Consider the following 24,985-nt stretch of genomic DNA (forward strand, 5'->3'; position numbering starts at 1 on the left):
ATCATTTAGATTTAGTTATACCATGAAAAATTCTCTTTGCGCTTTTATAACTTCTCTTTGTGTGTATTCAAAGTCAAACTTCTAGCCTGCAACATACTTCACAGGAAGCTCATGAGACTTGCTTTCAAAACTAACCATGTTAATGACTAATAAGATTCTGCTCTGCTCAGTCAAATTATCAACTTATAAATTTTTTATGCAAACTTATCTGTTTTTGTGTAGGCAGACCACCTTTAGAAGAGATTTTGAAATCACCAAAGAAGAACAAGGTTTGCATACCACTTTGCAGATATTACCATATTTGAGGTATACAGTGCTGATTCATGTTAGACATTCTGTTTTCATTGCAAGATGAAGTATTAATGATAGAAATTCATGTGAGGTGTGAACTTGCTTGATAATTGCCAGAAGTCACAGCTTTTTAGGCTCGTTGTTCGTTTACTTCCATATATGATCTTCAAAAATGAGCTGCATTTGATCTAATGACCAGAACTTGTGAACAAGATAAAAGAGGTATGGCAGTTCTCTGTAAATAATCAGTCTCTTTGCCTCAAGAAAGAATATACATCTATAGCCCTTTTTTCAATCTTGCTGCAATGTCACTTGAACAGCAGCACAAGTGTAAATTTTAACCTCACATCCATTTTGCAATTTATTTCAATCTTCAAATAATCTAGCGAGTCAATGCGCTTATAATGCATAATGATGACATAATTCACTTTTTTTGGACAAGAAAAAGGAGATAATCAAGAAACCTTACTTTAGAATTGTTAAATTAGAGCTTTTGTTTATCATTTGAAGCTATTTTCCACTTTGAACTTCCAATACTTGAACTGGATTATAGTGAAACGATGAGTCTAGAGACGTCTAGATGTTCTTGGCAATAAGTTTCTGTTTGTTTATAAGCTTTGACAATCTGATTGATTCTCAAACTCCATAAGAAGGTTTCTCAAAGAGGTATGTCTTAATTTTATACTCCAATTGTAGCTCTTTCTCAGTTTTGCTCCAATAAAAATTAGTGCCAAAATTTGACTTCATATTCTGTAAATTGTATTTCTTTCTCTGAATGAATACCTCAGTTTTGATTCTTCCTTCTTAATTCCTTTTGTCTTGTCCTATAGTCCTTGGTTGCTTACAACCAGTGGGAAAAGACCAAAAAAGGAAAAAGAAAAATCTTGAATAGGGATTTAAAATTCAAGGTATTTTTTGGGTACCTCTAGAAACTGCTAATACTCTTATCTCCAAAGAACATTATGGTTGGACATTGATCCTAGGCATTTAGTGGTTATGGGTTCCTACAACATTATGTAGTCACTGCACAATTATACTATGGTCTTCATATCATATAATATTAGTATAACATTTGATTTTTGCAGTCTCTTGAAGATATTGATAGATGTGCGAGTCTATGAAGAAACTCTTTTGGTTCTTGAAATCCAACTAATTAAAATGCCTAAAGACAAACATTTGGTTTGTATAACCTAACCATTTTCCAGTTTTTTTTCTTTTTTTTTTGGTGCTACTTTATTGTTTGTAAGAAAGGAACCAATTGCTATCTGGAGCGAGGAGATTCTAGCAGGAGATTTGTTAAAGATTATAAAAAGACTATGATTTTTTATTCCTAGAAATGTCTAAAATGTTCATTGTTATTTTAAGTCATCTTCTTAGTGGTGTTATTGTTGCACACTCGCACAGATGTACTACATATTTGTTTGCTTTCCAAACAAAAGATGCAAGTTGATTATTTTGAAAGTGAGTTCGATTGGGTTCTAGTTAAATCCCCACAAGACAAACAATATGATACATTAAGCCATACATGGGAATCAGTATTGAGAGAGAGATTATAGAGAGGGGAGAACCTGGCTTGTAATTTTGTGGTCTAGGAAACAATCATTCTCACATTGGAACAACTACTAGGTTTAATTGCACTTTCTCCCTTACAATTATGGTGTAGTTGTAAGGTCCATCTATTTCAAAACTGAATAATGTCCTCCCTTAACTATAATCACTTCGTTACATACGATTAAGATTTTCATAAGATAAATTGAAAATTCAAATTCCTATTAAACACGTTTTTGAGAAATTTTGGGAAGGAAGAACAGTAAGAGTGGCCAAGAAAGGAAATTTTAGGTACACACAATCTCACTGCCGCAGTGCTACAGTGCATGCAAAGATTAGAAGAGGCGGCTCCTCCTAGGGGTATCTTTCCTGATGTAATTCTTTTACTTTGGTGTTTCCTGTATTGGACAAATATCTTATTCATCCAAAATTGAAAAGAAAGGTCTGCAAAAATAAAGAATTCTGCATCATTTTATTTGGAAATCTCAGAGCCTAGAAAAGGAACTAATTATGTGGACTCAAAAAGCACATCAGACTGGTGTTTGAAGGGAGAAAGAAATACCAAAGTATTTTTTGTTGGAGTGGGTTGTGTTTCAAACACTCAGCATTTGGCTGTGTCTCACATAGGTTAGAGATGGATCAAGTTATATTTTTAATGTCTTCTAGCCGAAATTTAATGCCTAGCCTTTGGGCATTTATTGTGGTCTGTGAACATTAGAAGCTTACCCTAAAGCACTCTTTTTTTCTCCCAATCTCTTTCTAACTCCAGCCGCTCACTCTATTCATTTTTTGCTTTGGTTCTTCATCTTCTTCTCTCCCAATCTCTTTCTAACTCCAACCGCTCACTCTATTCATTTTTTGCTTTGGTTCTTCATCTTCTTTTCCCACAAATTTCAGCTATTAGATTTTGGTCTTAAGGATAGGCAAATAAGGTTATTCTTTGTTCTTCTTGCTTGGATGTGCATCCAACTTGAAGAAATTACTATAGTCTAATCCTAAAGGGTTGTTTGGCTAAGAGAGTCATTCAATCAACCTTTAAGGACAACGATATTTGCGTGATTCTAAAGTTTGTGAGATCTTTCTAACTCTCTCTATTTATTTTATGTTATTGCTAATTTTTAGGGTTAACTTCGTTGAAATCAAAACTTATTTATCTAGCTAGTTTTTCCAACATTTTCATCATATGTTGGTGGACAAAACAAAGGGTGAATAACATAATCTTAAGGCTCAAAATGGCAGGTGAGCAATGGATCAAGACTTGTAGTTCAACATTCACAGACTGAGCAATGGAGCAACATTCTCTTATGCTTCTTCTGTCTTTCTTCTTCTTGCTAATTGAGTTTCTCTTCAGTCTGTGAATGTTGAACTTTAAAGTCTTGAATGGTGAACGCTAGAAGTTTCTCTTATGGTGTGTGAATGGTGGACAGTAGCTTTAGTATTTCATTCATGTACAAACGACTTGTAGTTTCTGTATTTGTATCAGTTTTGTTAATTAGTGATAGGTATGCCAGACACGTGATATAGGTGAACAGGTGTCAAAGATTAATTGGTCGATCAAATTCTGTTTTAAATGGTTAGTTTGGATCTGCCGCTCAGCTAGCTCACAGGCTCTGTTAATAGTATGTGGATTGTGTGTTTGGCATTGGCTTAAATTTTAACTACCTTTTAGCTTTATTTACTTTACGATACTTTCAGCAAAAAATTTTCAGTTTCAACTAAGAAGCTGTTCCCAAATGGACCTGGAGTATAACAGAGGTGTGAATATCTGAAACTATTCTAATGAGAAAATCAGTTTTTATTCTCAATCTGATAGGACAAGAAACAGAACAAGGAACGGTGGATCATATGGTGAAATCTATGGAGCGGCAGATCAAATCTCTGTAGAACATATTGGGTCAACTTCAAACAATAGACATTGCAACACCTAAACACTGATCAATAGCTTAAACAGACAATTGCCTCTCAAATGGGGGGGCGGGGGAATTCAAAGGCCCCTAGTTCATTCGGATTTCAAAAGTTATTTTGTCAAAAATACCGGAACATCAGGATAAATGTGGTGAGGATATCAATGTTGGTGTTAGAAAAGAATCTATCCAGAATTGGCAAGTGTTACGGTGGGAAGTCATTTTGATGCTACAACTATAAACTATTTTACAATATTTTTACATACTACTGATATAACCAGCTTCTTATTGATTTTCATCTAGGTCTACTATTAATGTCATTTTTTTATTTACCCATAACCACTCAGTAAAATTTTTTTTAAAATATGTTGTATCTCTAGCATTACTCTAAATGGAATGGGCTATTTTTTATATTGGATACTTTCTATAATTAATTTTTATGAATAGTCAAAATAAATTAGACATTTATGTTAATAGTTAAATTTTCATTATATAAAATGAATAGGTTCTTTTTTATGGATAGGTTCTTTTTCATTAAATTTTCACAGTTTTTAACACTTGCTCATTGCTTGGTTTCATACACAACATGCATACACTTTGCTAAATATTTGTACTTTTGAGTTCCATACATTTTAGTAAATTGATTAATCATATACAACATGATTAATTGATTTTTGAGTTCTGTACATTTTAGTAAATGTCATTTTTCTTGATGTGGATAATAAATTTGAATTCTATTGATTTTTGAGTTCTGTTGAAAATTTGAATTTTTTGAAAGATAGGGTGGATAATAAATGTGCAAATGAAAATAAAATCTCTTTTATAAAATATGTGTGTAGAGAGAAAAAGTGAATTTTGATTATGTTTGTGTTCATAAAGTTTCTTTACTCTTGAGATTGATTTGAGTTTACAAGACACCTTGACACATGAAAACACATTGCATGCTGAATTTTTATATTATTAAGATCTATATTATATAGTCTAAATTAATTGTGCCTAAAAATGTTTGCATGCGTTTATGGGTCACATAGTGTCATGTTTGCATATATCGAAAGAGATAATATTTGTATTCATGTGTATCCTTACTTATTTTTTTTAGTTTGGTTTGTATTTCTTTATTTTTTTTCTCCACCTAAATATTTCTCAAAATTGTTTTTTCCAAAACTTGTTTTGTTTTTTCCTATATTTTTTAGGGGGAGAAAATTGTTTTTTAAAACTCATGCTCTTCCTAGGGTTTTATTTATAATCAGAATTTTTCAACCAACCCAAACAAATAAAAAGAGCAATAAAAACAATGATGGAGAATGAAGCCCACTTGGTCTTCAGCCAAATACAACATGTTAATCCCAATTTTGAAGATCAATACCAAATCCAAGTGTTTGAAGGAGATGGCGAGATCTGAGATTTTGGGGGAAGGAGATGATAGCATTTGAGAGATATGAGAAGAGAGATGATCTGATTTCTGGGTTTTGGGAGAAGGAGATGGTAGCAGGTAGCGATCAGTGGCGGATCCAAAAAATTTTTCCAAGAGGGGCCAAACTAAATATAACAAAATTCTTAAGTAGAAAAAAAAAATCTATAACTCAAACTAAATACTTTATTTCATAAATGAACTTTAACTCAATAAAATTATCTTACCTTCTTTCATTATATTAAAATTATTTATGTTTGATTCTGAACTAACTTTTCTAATAATTTTTTAAGCAATCACTTAAACATTTATTTGATAATCTTAAGCTCTATATAATCTTTCCTACCAAACATATATAGATAACATTACACTATTTATTTTAAAATTTTGGGTTAAATTGTACTGTTTGATAGTATATAAAATTATTACGAATTTTTGGGTTGACTAATTACAGAGGCAAATATCTAAAAGTCTACCAATTGTTATATATTTTAAATTAGTGGCATGTGTAGGCTGAATTTTTTTTTTTTGCTGAAAGGTTTTAATTTGATGTAGTTTGTTTAACTTGAGCGGGTTCATGTTCTTTTAAATTCATATGGGCATCGTCTGAAATTTTTTCTTCTTAAATTCTTGATTTCTAGGCTTTTATTTTGCATACCTCCAAAATTTATAATTAATATATTTGGGAAGGAAAAAAAAAAAAAACTAAGTTCCATACCAGATATGACAATACAACAATTCTTAAATAATTAAGATATGATGTGACAAAGAGATATACATTAATTAATTATTAAATATATTTTCATTAAAATTTCTATATATTGCTCTTATTAAAAAAACAAAAAAAAATTGTATATTGCTAAGAATTTTTAATCTTCTTAAAATTTAAATAGACCTCCTCAAATATCAGAACTAATTCAGAAAGTCCAAAAAAAAAAACTTAATACAGAAACGAAAATGACCCAAAACTCCTCCAAATTCAAATAACAAACCATCTTTAACAAATACGCAAATCAGCAACACCCCAATATATATTAAATCAGCAAAATACACACGAATTTTTTTTTTTTTAAATGGCAAATTTTTACTCCAATTCCTTTTTTTCTCTTAAGGTTTTTTTTTTTTTTTTTTCCCCCTACTTTGCCTTGCTTAGTGAAGAGTCTCAACTCCTATTTTCAACCAACTTTACTCTACTCTGCTTCCTTTCCCTCCTCCCTCAATCCTTTTGTCCATGGCTATATGATAGCTCTCACATCTCCAATGTTTTTTCTTTTTCTTTTTGTTGAATTTGTAATTGTGACAAAGGAGAGGACAAAGATGTGAACTGATAAGTCTTGAGGCTCGTGTGTAATCTAAGTGTAAATGCGAGTGAAACTTCCTCCTGAAAACTTGAACCCCGGCCCTTACCACCCACACCCCATAAGTTTTTATACTTGTGGAGTGACAAAAAAGGACTAAACTAATCGATAGTGGGGAATCTGGGGGAATAGTGGAAAAGAGCAAAATTGAAATTGGTGGTCTTGACTTGAGTGGTCGAGTTAGACGAAAAATTTTAAATTATTGTAAATTATATTATTGTGGCTTTGTTGTGTCAATATTAGCATTAAAACTCAGAATTGTGAATTAATAGAATTAATATTATTTTGACTCTGTTGTGAAAATAAATTATTAACATTAACAAATTGTGGTGCATGTTTATTTGGCTTTTTGTTTGGGACTAATCTTCGATAAGACTGATTTATAAGATGAGAAATAATGAAGCATCTTAAAATTAAATAAATAAATCTTTTTTTTTTTTTGAGAAACAAACATACACACACACAAGAGAGAGGGAAAAGAATTCTAACACAAAGGCACACCATAACTCTATCCAAAAACCATGGTAACTTTTAAGGGAGGGTAGGGCAAGTTATACACTTATACTACATACACAACACACTCTATTAAACAATGTGAGATAATTACCCATTCTTTTTTTTTTTTTTCTTTTTTTGAGAAACAAACACACACACACACAAGGGAAATGGAAAGGAGTTCTAACACAAAGGCACACTACAACTCCACTAAAAAACCATGATAACTTTTAAGAGAGTGTAGAGCAAGTTATACTACATACAACACACTCTCTTAAACAATGTGGGACAATTACCTTTTCTTTTTTTTTTCTTTTTTCTTTTTTGAGAAACAAACACACACACACACAAGGGAGAGGGAAAACGGTTCTAACACAAAGACACACCACAATTCCACTAAAAAACTATGATAACTTTTAAGGAAAAATGAGGCAAATTATACTACACACAACACACTCTCTTAAGCAATGTGAGACAACTACCCATTCTTTTTTCTTTTTTTTTTGAGAAACAAACACACACACACACAAAGGAGAGGGAGAGGGAAAGGGGTTCTAATATAAAAACACGCCACAACTCCACTCAAAAGCCATGATAATAAAATAAAGAATTAAACATTAATTTTAATATAGGATAAAGTCTCATGATTATATAAGTCAAAAAATTATTTGAATTGTCAGGTAGATGACAACTAGACGTAAGATAGATACTTATAAATATACAAGTAAAGGTGCCACCTAATGGTGAAATGATAAAGTCTCAAGATCGTTTAAGTCAATAAATTATTTGAATTGTTAGGTAGATGTAAGATGAATCCTTATAAATCAACCCGCAAAGGTTCCACTGAATGATAAATGGTGAAAGGCTCAAGATAAGCGTCTTGGTGAGGTTCCACCTTATAAAAAAAATCCTTATCAATCCATATATTTAATATGACTCTTATTTTGATTTGTAGATCGTGAAAAGAAGATTTTGTTGAAAGAAACTAGGAAGCCCCATCGGAACATGATCACTCCCCAATCCACAAGCACTTATACTTGTGAAGTGACCATCGTACCAAAGGTATGCGATAGTTCGAGCATCCTTAATTGTTATTATTTTTTAATTGAGTTGGTAGGTGGTGGATATTTCTCATCCTCATCTTCGACAAAACACAATTACATTGCTTTTGTAAGGTTTCTTCAGTTTAAAATTATTTTTGTACTTCAATATGTCCTTCAGTTTAAATGAGAATCTTGAAAATCTGTCCTTCTAATTAACGTACTTCTACAATGTACCACCCATAACCAATGGTTATAAAGCTTTTGGCATTACCATGAATTAAGACATAAAAATAACCTATATTGAACAAACGATCTCATACAGAACTATAACCCAATATGAAAGCTACAGGAATATTAAGCACACTGGCATTACTGCTTCCATATTTGAGCAAAAACCAATACCAGAAAAAGATAGAAACTTGCCTCGATACTGTCGAAAAAATACATCTACATATTTACAACTTGATATAGCTGGAAGGCAGTTCTATGATTTTTCACAAGAAGATGAAGTTACTAAAAACTACCACTCTATTTACGTCTACTAAGACCTTCAACTTGTCTCACTAAAACTGCACGCAAAATTTTAGCGGCAGCACCACTAACACTATATTTTCAAATGTAATCTAACCATTTGTTTCTCTTCTTTCTTTTTTTTTTTTTTTTTTCCTCATAACCCATTACTGGATCTTGGAATTTCTTGAACCCATTTTTTCAAAGCCACACGTATTGAGAACCATTCTAGCACACTGAATAGCTCTGTCCATCTCATCTGAGCTATCCCCATGGCAGCACGTGCTGACTAGAAATTGTCAGCAGCACTCTAAAAATCTAATTGCGATTCTGAATTGACATCCTGAGTTAGAAGATCAGTATAAAAAACGTTCAGATCGTTGTCATTGAAAGAATTTTTCATGGACTCTAGGAAACTCGAAGCCCGTTCATATTTGAGACCCATAGTGTCCATATTGGGCAAGTAATAATCATCCAAACCACTACTGCCCCCAACAGAGTAAATGGATGACATGATATCTGGAGAATTTGGAGGGCTGTACAAGAGCATCCTCTTCTCAAGTACACATGTCTGAGCACGCTCCACAGTGACTTCCCACGTCTTAGCGGGCTTATCTGTGCTAAGTACCTGCACACGTCCAAAACAATTACTGTAATTACACCATTCAGAGAGAGCTTTTATATATATATTGGTTAGAAATGCTTGTACTACTACCTGAACCCCCTCCCCCCATTCAACCCCCAAGCACTAAGGCTTGGGGATTGGGAAGGTAACACCTGAACTAAAGAGTTCAGAGAGAGCTAAATGAAACTAGTTTTTCTTTTTACTTGGAACTCTTCATTGTGTTTACAGAAGGCCACATAGGACTTCAATGTACGGGTATATATAGGGCAAAATTTTTTAGTAGTATATGTAAACTATGCTTTTTTCTTTTGCATATATATTTTTTTATTAACCCATTATTGTATCTCGGAAGTTCTCGAACCTGTTTTCTTAACGCCACACGTATTGAAAACCATATCAACGTGCTGAATAGCTTAGCCCATCTCTCCCGAGCTCTCCCAATGGCAGCACGTGCTGCAATGAACTTGTCAACAATACCCTGAAGATCTGATTGCGATTTTAAATTGACATTCTGAGTTGGAAGATCAGTTTCAAAAGAGTTCAGATGATCGTCATCGAAAGAATGGTTCAATGACTCTTGGAAATTCAAAGCCGGTTCATATCTGAGACCCTTACTGTCAATACTGTGCAAGCAATAATCGTCCAAACCCCCACCAATCTTGTGAGAAGCCAAAAACTTGCTCACGTTAGAACTATCTGTCCTGGGCAAGCTTGCAGTGTAAACATTGGTTAACAGTGAAGAGCTGCCCACAAGAGAGGCTTCATCATCAAAAGAAACAACTTCCTCCCAGTTTTTGAATGCAGAAATAACCAAGTTGTGGGCATCAGCCTAATGGAAAAGGTTGATCATAATAAGTCAGGAAAAAAATAAAAATAAAAATAAAAATAAAAATAAACCCAGATTTGAGGTAATAAGAGGAGTGCCTTCTCAGTTTCAGACAGCTTATCAATTGGAACATACTGGCATTCCAAAAGTAGTCCCATCACTTGTCCCACGACATTAAAGACCACACCATATTTTTGTTGAGAACTTGGAGGGCTGTACAAGAACATCCTCTTCTCAAGTACACATGTCTGAGCATGCTCCACAGTGACTTCCCACATCTTAGCTGACATACCTGTGCCAAGTATCTGCACATCGAAAAAAAATTCCTGTAATTACTCCATTCAAAGAGAGCTAAAGGGACATAAATTTAGTTCACTGAAGATCACATAGGAGTTCAATGTATGAGTATATATGGGACATAAATTTTAGTAGTATATGACTATAAGTATATTGTGCTCCGAACACTGATTAGGACCCTTTATTATAAGAAACAAAACATAACCCTAGCTCCAGAGAATAATACTAAGTAGACAAACAGATAGCAGCATCTGACATGGCCAAGAGGTATCCATGTCTCAATGGAACTTGAATTGGGATGTTTCTATAGCCAGCCATGTCAATGCATGTTCAACAGAGATACTGGTTGTGCCTGACTTAAGAACACAAGCTAACATCAAAATGTCTGTATCCCAATGGTGCACCAACAACATTTTCCCTTATGAATGCTTCCATCCAAAGAGAAAAAGAGAAAAACACCCCCAATAATGAGCAGACATCCTGATTTATCTAAACATAAGGGCTGTTAAATCAGTAAACTCTTTCTCATTTTCAGATTTTTAACAAATGCAGACAAGTATATGGATACAACAATGCATCACTCTTTACAGAATATTACCTTAAATTCAGAAATCTAAACAAAACTTAGTAAGAAATACTAAAAAGTAAAAGTAATTGAGGTAAGTGCAGTTTTATTTACATTTTGAAGCCTTGCAGGGTCTAAGAAGAGTAGGGTCAAAAAATCCTTCACAGTATTGATGCTTTCACAACTCAAACGCTTATGTAAAGCTCCATCTTTGCCAATATTTTCTAGTCTCCATACTTCATCGAACAAAGAAGGAGGGTGACGATTCTGGTACACTGCAACAAACTATTTTTTATTAGGCAAGTTTTAGGTCATTTTCATTTAAACCTCATAGTTTTAGATAAATTTCATTTAAACCTTATAGTTTCAAATAGTTTCATTTAACGTTTATAAGCCTTAGAGTTTTGGGTCTGTTTCATTTAAATCTTAAATGGGGTATGTTTCATCTAAGCCTTAAATGAAATATAATAAGAATTAGACTCACTAGTTGGACTAAGATTTACAGGCATGAGTTCCATGATGGCACTGGAGTGAGCATGTTTCTACAAGTGGAAGCAATACAGCACAAACGTCATTTCTAATAAGAAAGGAAGAAAGTAAAACAAATGATAGACTGAGATTGTGCCTCTTGAATTTCCAAGCTTAAAGAAGTCCCCTCCGAAACAAATGAAGAATGACCAGTCGGGAGTGGCTCAGGACATAAAGTTGAACTATGATTTGCAAGCATGAGTTCTGAATTGGCACTAGAGGGAGCATGTTCCTGCACATAGAAGCAATGCCAATACAAACATCATTTTTTAAAAATAAATGCAGATAGTAAAACAAATGATACACTGAGATTGTGCCTCTTGAGGTTCCAAGCTTAAAGAAGTCCTCACCAAAACAAATGAAGTATGACCAGTTGCAAGTGGCCAAGGACAAGAAGTTGAGCCATGATTTGCAAGCATGAGTTCTGAGTTGGCACTAAAGGGAGCAAGTTTCTGCAAGCGGAAGCAAGGTCAAATCAAACATCATTTCTTATTAGAAATGTAGATAGTAAAACAAATGATAGACTGAGATTGTGCCTCTTGAGATTCCAAGCTTAAAGAAGCCCCCACTGAAACAAATGAAGTATGATCAATTGGAAGTGGCTCATAACAAGAAATTGAACTAAGATTTGCAAGCATGAGTTCCATGTTGGCACTAGAGGGTGCATGTTTCTGCAAGTGGAATCAATGTCAACAAAAACGTCATTTCTTATAAATAATTTAGATAGTAAAACAAGTGATAGAATGAGATTGTGCCTCGTGAAGTTCCAAGCTTGAAAAAGTCCCTGCTGAAACAAATGAAGAATGACCAGCTGGACCTGGCTCAGGACATGAAGTTGAACTAAGATTTGCAACCATGAGTTCCGTGTTGGCACTAGAGGGAGCATGTTTCTACAAGTGGAAGCAATGTCAACAAAAACTTCATTTCTTAAAATAAGTGTAGATAGTAAAACAAATGATAGACTGAGATTGTGCCTGTTGAGGTTCAAAGCTTAAAGAAGCCCACGGAAAAACAAATGAATTCTGAGTAATTTCAGGAGAGTGTTCATTGTCCCTGTTAGGTGTGTTGAAGTTAAATAGAATGAACAAGGGAGTTAAGGCATGCATAGAAGGCATATACAAAAGGATCTTAAATTCTTAATGAATGAAATCTGTACTTACACCCTATGATTTGTAAGCATGAGTTCCATGTTGGCACTAGAGGGAGCATGTTTCTGCAAGTAGAAGCGATGTCAACACAAACATGATTTCTTAAAAGAAATGTAGATAGTAAAACAAATGATAGAATGAGATTATGCCTCTTGAGTTTCCAAGATTAAAGAAGCCCCAGCCGAAACAAATGAGGTATGAGTAAGTTCAGGAGAGCGTTCATTGTTCCTGTTAGATGTGCTGAAGTTATATAGAATGAAAAAAGAAGTTATGGAGTGCATAGAAGGCATATATAAAAGGATCTTAAATTCTTAATGAAAGAAATCGTACTTACATCCTTATACGATTTTCCAACCATTCCTTCCCACAAACCAAGGCCTCTACAATGTCAGAATCACAACCATTCAAGATTGGATTGATTGTCATAGTTTCAATACTGAAAGCAGAATTTGAAGTAGAAGTTGACTTTGGAATTGCCATCCTCCAAAGAGTAGGAGATTTTATAGCGGAACATCTTGACAAGTGATTTTTTAAATGTGTGGTCCCACTTTTGCTTGACCCTGAAAAGTGCTTGTGACAATGTGTACACAAGGCCCGGCACTCCCCATCAACTTCAACTCTTTTGAAGTCATTCCAAACCTTAGATACTAACCTTCTTCGTTTAGATGATTCTCCACTTTGTATAGCGGAACACCTTGACAAGTGATTTTTTAAATGTGTGGTCCCACTTTTGCTTGACCCTGAAAAGTGCTTGAGACAATGATTACAGATGGCCCGGTGCTCCCCATCAACTTCAACTCTTTTGAAGTCATTCCAAACCTCAGATACTAATCTTCTTCGTTTAGAAGAAGTTGGGAGTGCTGAATTTACCTCATTTTGTATCTTAGAAGGTGAAGGTGCAGAGGTCTCTGGACATTGCATTTTGTTTGCTTTCTATCAACACCTACAAAAATAATACAACAGATGGTGAGACAAATTTAAACTATTTTAAGCTTAAAAGATGGACATTTGAAATGTCCAAAACATTTTCATACCACAATAATGAAGGACAAGCAAAAAAGCGAGAGACAGATGGGCAAACAAAGCACAGTCACATTTCGTAATTGTAACATGGATCTAATTACTTCAAGTTTGTAGGTAACCTAACTTGCAACACGCACTCTATTTCAAAAAATAACCTTGCCACTTTTTTACCAATAAGTAATCTAAAGTCATTTAGAATTCAAGTCAAGACAAAATTTTAGTAGGGTAAGTATTTTGGTTCCAAAGTACTAGGCAATAATATTATCTCACCAATTAAATTTAGCATGAACTAGAATTTACCGATCCATATCAAAATTCAAGGTCAACAGTAGTTTCAAAGTTTTATAAACTATACATTACTTGACCTTTTTTTTTTGGTTGGAGATGAGGAGATTTTAATCCTGAACATCTCTGTTGGAAACATTAAATGCCACTAGAGTAGTTTCCTTTTCCTAATTCATTAAGAATTGCATTCCAAGAATTATATACATATTAGAAATATATGTTCATGCGATATATGGATTAATTAAAAATATTATATATAAAATTAAAAAATATTTACTGATATCATCCAAATTGAATAATAGAAGTTTCATGTTAACAGGTGCCTTTTGGAAAATTGTTAATAAACCATTTTTGGAAAGTTTTTACACCACTTTCATGGAAAATAAAAGAAGTCATCAAAACAACTAATTTCTTTTTTCTTTTCCCATAAAAATTTTATAAACATATTTCCTAAACCAATTCCCCATAATAAAATGAATTATAAAACATAACAAATTATTATGTTACACATTTATATCATTTAAATAATCTAAAATAAACTATGATTTTTAAAAAAAAATTTCTTACTTAGGTAATAAATTTTTAATTGGAATATTATTTCAAATTTCTTAACGTTTTAGTAATAAAGCATTGGTTTATAAAAACATGATTAGTGACCACATAACAATATTAGACTGTACAACAGTAACACTTATATTGAGTCACTTGACACAACCACAACATGTAAGAAGTAACTTTTGTTACTAATAGAACTAGCTTGTATTGTCGGTGCACGCGGCTTTATTTACAACAATGCTTTAATATTGTATATTCTTTTTTGAAAATATTTAATTTTGAACCTGAATAATCACTTTTTCAAAAAAAAAAAAAAAAGAATAATCAAGAATTTACTAAAAATGCATGTAACTTAATAATTATCACAATAAAGTCTTTTTTTTTATTTTATATATACAATAAAGTCTTCAAACTATGAAAGGTACAAATCTATTCACTATTCACCAACTGAAAAAAGAAGTAAAAGGCATGCTAATTCACATAAAAGTGAAGGTACCATAAAATCCATTATAAAAATTTGTAATTACAAACTAAAAGAATTCTATGTATTATCATTCTCCTTAACATATAAAATACTTGGAATAGTTTAGACTTTAGAGTTATACTAATCACCAAAGAATTGTAACCGACAACAGTTTTTGTATATCACAAAAATAATATTGTCATTAACTTCCTCTTCTTCTTTTTTTATGAATATATTGTCATTAACTAATTCCAAAAGAACACTCCAAATTTATACCTCACAAAAATAAATAATAATGATTTCAATAACTAATTCCAAAAGAACTCTCAAAATTATACCTTGGTCTTATTAGGAAACAATAACCTATTCCAATGAACTTAGGCATAAAATTGACAAAACTATAAAACATTGAATCAAATATAGCATTTTCGAAGACAAGGAAACCGGAAGATATGGTATGAGTACACCAAGTCCTCTGTTTCAGAGGAGAAGAAGAAGACAGACATTTGTTTGATTACACGTTAACAAAAACACTAATTCCTTTTCGAAAAAAAGAAAACACTAATTCATATGTTCAGTTACCTAATTAAAATATATATAAGTAAAAATAGTTACACACTTACCACATCACATTCAAAAAATTTGTAAAAAAAAAAAAAAATTTCTAACTTTCAATAATAAAATTTTAAAAAAACAGCAATAAAGTTGTCAAAAAAGAAAAGAAAACATACATTTGTTTGGTTACGCCAATGCAAGAACTTGATTGAGCTAATGAGCTCCCTCCACCAAATATCACGGCGGCACTCCGCCGCCACAGTCACCTCCTAATTTGTGACCAACACCACAGCTCTTCAGAAGACAAGGAGTTTTGAGTTTTTGTTCTGCTACTGTGTTCTGCAACTTCTCCAAGGAGTTTGCACTTTGCACACATACAAGTAAACATAAGACAAAGTACTAGAAATCTAGAATTGGATTTGGGATTGTTTTATAGTTGGCCCAGATCCGAATTGGTCCGAATTGATCCTGACCGTTCGATTCACTTGTAGAAGAAACAAGGGAGTGCCAGCCACCAGTCAAAGGAATAACAAGTGAAAAGAAAAATTAAATTGAGATTTTTTTTTGGAATAAAAATTGGAAGAACTGAAAAGTCTTATATATAATCCCTCTCTTTTCCCACAGGATCAGGATGCATGTCCATGTCTTCTCAAATGTAGGATCCGACACAGTCCGATTACTTTAAAAATACATATATCCAATTCTGTCCGATTCCTTTTTCCTTTTTTTTTTTTTTATTTAATTCTGACTCGTTCAAATTACTTAAAATTTTTAAATCCGACTCAATCCGATTACCATTTTTTTTTTAATCTTTAAAAAAGATGACTCACCGTTCCAAATTTATTTTTGGTGCTCAATGTCAAAAAGAAACAGTGGTGGGTGTCCACTCTCCAGAAGCGGGACACTTTTTTTTTCTTCTCTCTCACGAAAGAGGTATACTTTTTGTTTGGAATAAAATTGTAGTACTAATATATTTATTAAAATAATTTTTACATATATATATACATATTTTTTTATTATATATACATACATATATATACACACACTTTTTTATTTGATAAGTTATATATATACACGTCCAACAAAAAAAAAAATTTAGTATTTTCAATCAAAATTATGTTTGATGATGATCTTTCATAAAATAAAATTCATTTTTTGTATTTTCATAGTGAAATTCTTAAAAAATTTATTTTAAATACAAATTATCAAATTTTATACTAAAGTAAGTAAAAAATCTTTCAATTGAACTAATGAAATTTTCAAAAATATGAATGATCCAAAACTTGGAGGAATAAATTAGTCTCCAAACATATTTGAAGTTATCTTACTCTAACCTATTATATGGCAACTAAAGACACATTTCATGTATAGTTTTAGTGACAAGATTTTTTTAATGAGTCAATGACTTATTAATCGCCACATAACGGGTTAAAAAAGATACATTCAAACATGTTTGATACCAAAATTTATCAAATATATAACAGATATAAGAGTACATTTTACAATAAAAAATATAATTGCGAAAAATAAAGTTATATCTTTATAACTATTAGAACAATTATTTTTTTTAAGAGTATCATTGGACCGATTCAAATATTTTGGGGGGGGGGGGGGGCAATTCTTATATTTATAGAATAAATTTTGAAAATATTAAAATAATTATATATTTTTAAAAAAATTTCAAAATTGCCCTTCAACACAGCTCTGCCCCTGTTGGTGCCACAACTTGTGGCACAACTTGCCCATGTAGCGAGTTATAATTGGTGAAGGGGTGATGGCAAGACACATCTCCACCACTCACAACTCATCACATGAGCGAGTTGTGGAACCAAGATTAGTCCTCACGAAAACTTTGTGCGGTAGAACTTTAAATGAAGTAAGCTGTTGATAAATAACTTGAGCTTGCCATGATAAAAATTTGTTCATGCTTATTTGTTTATGAACAAATCAAAGTTAAGTTTTTGTTTTAGGCTTATTTAATAAAGAAGCTGAGTTTAAATAAAAAATATTGTTCATAAACAAGCTCATACAAAACAAGTTAAGCATATGCTATTTTATGAGTTTAGTAATAAAATTGATATGAGCTTGACAAATAAACTTATACCTTTCTAAAATTTTAATTAATTAGAAGTTGAAATTACTCATCCAAATCAAATAGGCTAGATAATAACCTTGATATAGGCTTGATAATATACTTGTGTTAGATCTCAAGCTCAAACGCATGATATTGAGCTTGAGCTTGGCTTAATTAAGCCAAGCTCAAGCTTTTGTACTTTATTGCGAGCTCATGCTTGAATATTATTTGTAAGCTCAATTCAAGCTCAAGCGAAGCTTAAATATTTTATTGTTGTTGTTGAGTCAAGTTTAAACATTCACTACTCAACAAAATTCGGCTCGTTTGCAACACTAGTTAATGGTTATATTCATAGTTGTCATTATTGTAGTCGATACGTATGGTAAGAGTGTAAAGAAATGCGTATACTATACACATGCAATGGGGTTTGGCTTACCTCCAGTATTGTTTTCACTGGATATGTCCTTTTGTTTGAAATACACAATAGCAAGTAGTAGTGGGTTTCAATCCCCACTTTTTATTTAGTTAGTGGGTGATTTGACAATTTTCATTAAAACAAAAGAAAATTCCTTTTAAAATAGTACTGGAGGTAAGCCAAATCCTATGTAATGATACATAAACATATAGTTTTTACTAAAAATTTGGACCATAACCTGAACCCAAATGCTTTTCTACTTGTTTTTTAAATAAAATTATTGGGCTACTAATACTTTAACAATTTAGCCCAAAAAAAAAACCTAACATAAGTTTTTTTTTTTCCCCATTAAATTTTAGATCACATATTTGCCCACTTTTGTATTTTTCTTTTTATTAGCTCTCCAATATCCCCCATGCCTCTCTCTCTCTCTCTCTCTCTCTCTCTCTCTGAATGGTCTCTCATTCCTTCTCAAGTATATCAATTATATTTTCCCACAAGACTACAAATGATAAATATAAATTTTTTTTTTTTTTATACAAGATAGAATTCTACTTAAGCCTAATCTAATTGTATATGTGTGTGAAGCTCTCTCCTAAAGACTTGAACCCTGACCCTTGCCCCCCACACCCCACAAGCACTTATACTTGTGAAGTGACCATCGTACCAAAGGTATGCGATGGTAAATGATAAATATAATTAAAAGTAATTAAAAGTCTATTTTGATATAATTAAGAATAATTAAAAGTCTATTTTGACTTTATATTATGGTACATATTAACATTTTTACATTTGATAAATTTGAATATGAATATTATAAATACACTTTTGGTTGATTTGTTTGGTTAGTTTTGTCAAATATTATAGTTTAAGTGATAATTAAAATAGTCATTAGTTGCATATATTCAAATTTTATAATAAATATATCATTTATATATGTATATTTATAATTTTTTCATCAATTTTATACAGTGTCTGTATATTTTATGATACACGATATATAAAAATGAAAAAATAAATTACAATACAGTTCATGATTCACATTTTGACAACTATGGTTATACTGTTCAACCCAAAAAAAAAAAAACTACGGTTATATTGTTCTCCTTTATCTAAGTTTCAACAATAACTTTGCTACCACAAAAACTATTTCACCCTTGTGGAGGGTTTTTTTTTTAATATTTTATTTTATAAAATTCTCGCATAGTTGATAAGTTATTAATAGTAGATGATAAAGTTTATGGCACTATTAATTCAATTATCATGAACATTATTGCGTTTGTAGTATTATTCAAATTCAATTTTTGTTTAATATTTCCATAGTTACAATAGGGGTGGGGAAATTTTTTTTTGGTGGAAAAAAAATGGTTAGAGGACAACTAGTATAGCTTCCCCATTTAAGCGTGACTATAGTAACACTTTGAATACTGCCGAGTAAGATCCCACACCTCAATCGCTAATGAAGTAGGTGAACAGCCTATAATTGAAGTATAAGGAGCCACAATACGTTGTTAGTAGGGAAACTCAAACCCATTTCTAAGGCATGTTGGGCTCCATTTATCTCATAACTAGCTTAAGGTTATCATTAATTACATTTTTCCACTACAAAAATATAACTTCACTTTAGGTTTTAATATTATTTATTTATACAATGTATCCCTTGACTACTTAGTATTGCATCTAATCCCCTTCATGAAATCATCTATAGTGAAATAAAGTCAAAATTTATTGTGAAATCATTCACATTTGAGTTCACATTCTTTTTTCTTTTTTTTTTGGAGAAATAATTACAACATGCTTGAACATTTTCCCCCCTAAACCCCCAAGCACTTTATATATGGGGAGGTGCCAATTCTTATTGAAATTGAGAATTGATGCGTTTAAAAGTTATGACATCGTCTATTCAAGTGACAATAGTATATAGAAGATAGACTCACATCAATCTAGTTCAGTACATTTCAAATACACCAACATCTCAATCAAAAGTCTTCGCTTCCATGACAAAACAAATCATCATGATTAAAATGATATAATCTTATCAGATGAAATGTTCAATTTCATCATCAATTATGAATTAAGATTTATGAGTTTACAAATAATTGTAATTTAGATTTTCTGTATACAAATCTCATTCTCATACCAAAATCTTATACAATACATATCATGAAATACAAGTAATGTCTAATGATCATATATTCTCTAATAATAAAACACTTTTATTAATTAAAGAATGTACAAATTGGATTTTAGCGCACAAATTAATCCCAATAGTGACTCGTATAAACACTTGGGTATTATGTGTGTGAGTGAGTCTTTTTGTTTATTTTTCCATTTTTAGGAGTCGTCGCCAACCATTAATTTATAAGATAATCGTTCACATATGTCTAATTTATTTTATTTCCTAATTAACTAAGGATTCCTAAGTTAAAAAGGAAGGAAATGTCTCAAAGCAAAGACATGAACTCAAAGCTCGATTATATGTGGGGAACGTGTTTGGTCGATCGATTAAGACACGAGAAAAAATAATTTTAATTTTGTTCATTTGATCATGTGGCATCCTTGGAATTTGTGCACAAGGACTCCAAGACTACTTAACAGCTACTTTTAAGAACCATTATCAAGAGAGATCAAGGAGAACTCCTTCTGCAACATCATAGAGAGTAGTTTCAAATCTAGAGCACTTTAATTACACTGGAGAACCAAGCGACCTTGTGCATCTTAGGTTTTGCACCAAACTAAGTTTTTAGAACTAAAAAGTCCATAATTTTACAATCAAGATTACTATACCCTTTGCCTTCAAACAATCAAAGAGTGATTGTGTGAAGTTAGTTCAGATTGAGTATATGTGCACCGAGAAGATTCATGTGAAGAGTAGTCCAACTAGGTTAGAGTTTTACTTGGATAGTTCAATAAGTTATACTAGCTTAATTAGGATTGATTTAAATTCCTTGTACTTGTAACTTCAATTTCATAATAAATTGTTCAAGATGGTGGTTGAAATTTACTTTCCGCTACATGAAATTTAGTTTTGGGATGTGATTGTGCCTTTCACATAATTGAATTAATTAATCAACTTAGAATGATTAATTATTGAACAAGGTAAATTTCAACCGAACACTAAGCCTAGAACTGTTTTAAAATTATATTAAATTTAAAGAAAAAAATATTCGATTTTTAAATCCTTAAACTTTAAATTGTCGGATCTAACTTCGGTTTCAACTTTTAAAAAAATTTAAAAATAATAATAATAATCGGATCTAAATACAACGTAGTAGATGGAAGAAGATCCGACTTTCAACCCGATGGTCTCTCTCTCTAAACAACCCACTCTCCTTTCAGGCATGCTTTAATAAGAATCATATACAGTTCTCTTTCCTTTCTTCTCTATAAATATGTCATGCTTTTGCATGAGTTGTAAATCACTAAATCTAAATACATATCAACATGGACATTTCCCTTCGTTTCAGAGAATTTCTTCTTTCTATCTTAGCATCTATGTCCCAACTCATACCTCCATCATCACATACACCACCAACAGAGCCACAACCTTCACAAACCACAAAACCGGAAGCGCCACCAGTAACTACAGTTGTTGCTAACCAAAACATAGAACCGCGAAACCCACAATGGCAAGACATAATCATGGGGTTTTGTTTCACATCAGCCCTTCAAATCGCACTCCAGTATACGAAAACTCCGTCCCAACTTCCTTTATCTTTCCATTTGCTTTCTCTCACTGTGGTACTCACTTTCTCTGCTCTGTTTGTGGCCAAACTTATTAGCTCCAAGTACCCCGTCTCAGCTCAAGTAGTAGATGAAGTTGCGGTCTTCTTTGTCACTACTGCGTTCTTCCTTGCAATAACGATTCCCATGCCGCTTTGCCTCAAGTTTCTCACTTGGGCTATTTATGTTGTCTTGCTCACCGTTTTCGTATTCAGCTTTTTCCTAGTGCAGGTCTGATACGGTTCTGTTTGGTGGGAATTCCTTGCTTTTGGTATTTGTATAACATTGTTATCTAATATGCTTGTGTGTAAGTGTGTTTGTGTTTGACATGACAGGAAATCGTTTATGTCATTTATAATTGTACAGTTTGCTGCAAGGGCGTTTTATAAGTAAAACATTTTGTGTGCCAAAACACAATGAGCGAGATTTTTATTTATTTTTTTTTTTTTTGAGAAGGGAATTTATAAATTATAATAAAAAGACAGTTAACATGAGAATCTAGGGAAACTGTAAATCTATAACACCCCATGCATCCGTTAATAATTGAATTACAAATTCAGCAAAAAAAGATAAAAAATGACTTGCAAATTACAATACAAGTACAAGGGTCTATAGTCATATTGTCATATTGATCCTCCAATTCAACTACTTCAACCATTTTCAAACAGTTCATAGGCTCATAGCATTTTCAGGGTGTTTAAGAATGCAGGAACCGACGACTATGAAGGTTACTAAGCCAATGCAGCCAATGATTGGTCTGAATACAACTCAAAAAATTCCCTATTACTGTTCTCTGCCTTTGGCTGAAAAAGCTACAACAATAATCTGCAATAAGAGATTAAAGTACTACACGGGTAAGACAAATCAATGGAATCAGTAACTGAATTCAGGATATTCAACGCTGATTTGGCATCTATTTATATGTTCTTTTTCTTTAGAAACAAACACATACACAAGAGAGAGGGAAAGTGGATCTATTTATATGTTGATATCATCATACGTTACTACTAGATGATAGGCAAAGAATATAATGAGATACCTATTCATGTAAAATCGAATATCCAAATTTGAGCCTACAAATTTATGGTGGTTTTCATTTTGATCCTTTAAGTTTATATTATATTATTATTATTATTTTAGTCCCTCGTATATACATTTGAGTCTCTTTTCATAAAGGTGCCCCCTTTCTATCTTTGTGAATGTTCTTGTTGTTAAGTGCAAAGGAAGTAAGCATGTTACACACGCCTAGTCATATGACTCATCACCCATATTTTGTTTGTGTCATAATATTCCACGTCACTTACATAACTAAGAGGAAAACTAAGAATCCGTTTAGTTGGAAGAGTGGAAAAGTGAGAGAATAGAAAATGGAGAAGGGATTGAAAAATGGAAGGATAGAAAAAATTTATTTTCCTCTTATATATGTTTGGTTGAGAGGATGGAAAATTTGAGAGATGGAAAATGATAGAAAATATAAATTGTACAAATTTACGCAAATGTCCCTAGTATATAATTTTTTAAAACAAAATATCTTATTAGAAAGAAAAAAAAAAAAAAAAAAACCAAAATTGAGTTAAAAAGAAAACCAAACGTATAAGTTAAAATGGCAAAAGAAAAAAGAATAAAAAAAGAGAAATCAATGTTACATTGTTGTGGGGGAGGATTGGAGGTAGATGGGTAATTCCATTAATCCCCCCCCCCCCCCCTCTCTCTCTCTCTCTCTCTCTCATTTTACTCTCCATTTTAGGGGGATTGAATTTTTGTGGGCCTAGAAAGAAAACTGAGCCCCACCATTTTCTCCCCCCTCTCTTCTCCCAATCAAACACACCCATTTTTTCTCCAAAAAAAAAAAAAACACATACACACCCATTTTTAATTTTCTCTCTTATTTTTCATCCCCTTCTTTTCGCCCCAACCAGACGGATCCTAAATACTGCCTCCCGAAGGAAATAGGGAGCCTTGATTTAAGCTTAAGGGGCAGAGTATTTATTTAGTAATATTTTTTAACCAATTCAAAAAATAGTATAATTTAGTAAAGCATTAAAATATTTTTTCTTCAAATGAAATTTTATTATCAAAGTTTCAATATAGTTAAAATACTACTCTAAAAAAAACTTTGTTTTTCTTCAAGCACACAAATAGGGTCAAAGCGGAAATGGAGTTTAAGAGTACTCACATCAGTCAATATATAATATGATAAGGGGTAAAATTTGCATATTCGACTCCAAAAATCACCTACATTAATCCATGTAAACTTTTGTAAATTTAGATTGTTACTACAGTAATCATGTAAATATACACGATTACTATTTCATGTGCAAATATATTTTTTAATACTTTTTTTTACTTATATACACATAAATGATTTGGGAGACTAATTAAAAAAATTGATAAATAAATAATATTTTAATGAAATGTAGTGTAAAATAGATAATTTAATGTGAGTGTTTTTGAAAAGTGATTGTGTTATAAAATAGAAAAAATAGGTTTTTATACTAAAATTGGCAAAATTTTGGACAAGCTGGTGCGAATACTCGTTGAGAAAATTGAGCCTTTTTTTTTTCTCCCTCATTTTTTAGTCTTTAAAATTATGATTTTTTTTTTTTTGCATGGAAATTTTTATTCATTCAAATGATGATGTGGTTTTTTAATGTCAATTAATTTTATTATTATTATTTTATAAGCCACGTTGTCTTTAAGTGTGCGAGTTGTGCAAACCATAAACCATATAAGCAATTTCTATTATTGAAATGACGGCAAAGACCAAAATGAAAATTTGTTGAAAAACTTAGGGACCAAATTAAAAGTTTTCAAAATAGAAAGACCAAATGAAAATAAGCCAAAATAGAGGGATCATAAAGATATTTTGCCTAATTTATATATATAATGATTTTTATAGATACGGCTAAGATCCAATGCAATAATACATTGGACCTAATATGATACAAGTACGTATCCTATTGTGGTTGAAACTTAACCTAATTTTAATTACTAGTACATACTAGGGGTTATATTTCTTGTAATTTATTATTATAATTTAGCATCTCTTTTTCTAAGTTAATAATATTTATTACTTTATAATTTGACATAACTAATAAAGTTTCTTGTGGTCGAATAAGAGATCTAGAATTCAAACCCGCGTGCATAAAAATTTAATTGGTATATCATAGAGTAAACACCATGGATTGAAATTCTATAGTATCTATAAATAAATAAAAAAGAATCTTCTCAAAAAAAAAAAAAAAAAAAAAGAAGATGAAGTTTAGTTCGTACTAAATTTGTTGTGTGCTTTTATGTTAGGAGTAATTATTTGGTGTTTGTAGAGCATGTTGACATCATGCCC

The 24,985-nt window shown here is 31.9% G+C and overlaps 1 protein-coding gene and 1 long non-coding RNA gene across 6 annotated transcripts; one reads left to right on the forward strand and one right to left on the reverse strand.

Annotated features, from left to right (window-relative positions):
• Positions 1-356: 356 nt before the first annotated feature.
• On the forward strand, positions 357-4,026 carry LOC142631036 (uncharacterized). The gene is made up of 2 exons (XR_012843492.1): positions 357-513; positions 3,653-4,026. It is a non-coding gene; the product is annotated as an uncharacterized LOC142631036 (long non-coding RNA).
• A 4,301-nt stretch (positions 4,027-8,327) lies between these two features.
• Positions 8,328-15,882, reverse strand: LOC142630349 (uncharacterized). 5 transcript variants are annotated; one of them, XM_075804338.1, is made up of 16 exons: positions 15,607-15,872; positions 13,420-13,492; positions 13,202-13,289; positions 12,884-12,929; positions 12,699-12,777; positions 12,562-12,614; positions 12,376-12,454; positions 12,157-12,291; positions 11,938-12,072; positions 11,752-11,853; positions 11,499-11,633; positions 11,358-11,415; positions 10,988-11,148; positions 10,110-10,316; positions 9,547-10,014; positions 8,328-9,188 (listed from the first exon to the last, which is right to left on the reverse strand). In XM_075804338.1, coding segments are annotated over exons 4-16 (1,932 nt in total). In that variant the 5' UTR covers positions 12,886-12,929; positions 13,202-13,289; positions 13,420-13,492; positions 15,607-15,872; the 3' UTR covers positions 8,328-8,870. The 5 variants fall into 5 exon arrangements, with proteins under 5 accessions (XP_075660453.1, XP_075660452.1, XP_075660451.1 ...); XM_075804337.1 differs by having other exon boundaries at positions 12,884-13,492; positions 15,607-15,882; XM_075804336.1 differs by having other exon boundaries at positions 12,699-12,789; positions 12,884-13,492; positions 15,607-15,882.
• Positions 15,883-24,985: the final 9,103 nt, after the last annotated feature.

This window comes from Castanea sativa, chromosome 4, assembly GCF_040712315.1.
Source record: "Castanea sativa cultivar Marrone di Chiusa Pesio chromosome 4, ASM4071231v1".
Lineage (NCBI taxonomy): Eukaryota > Viridiplantae > Streptophyta > Magnoliopsida > Fagales > Fagaceae > Castanea > Castanea sativa.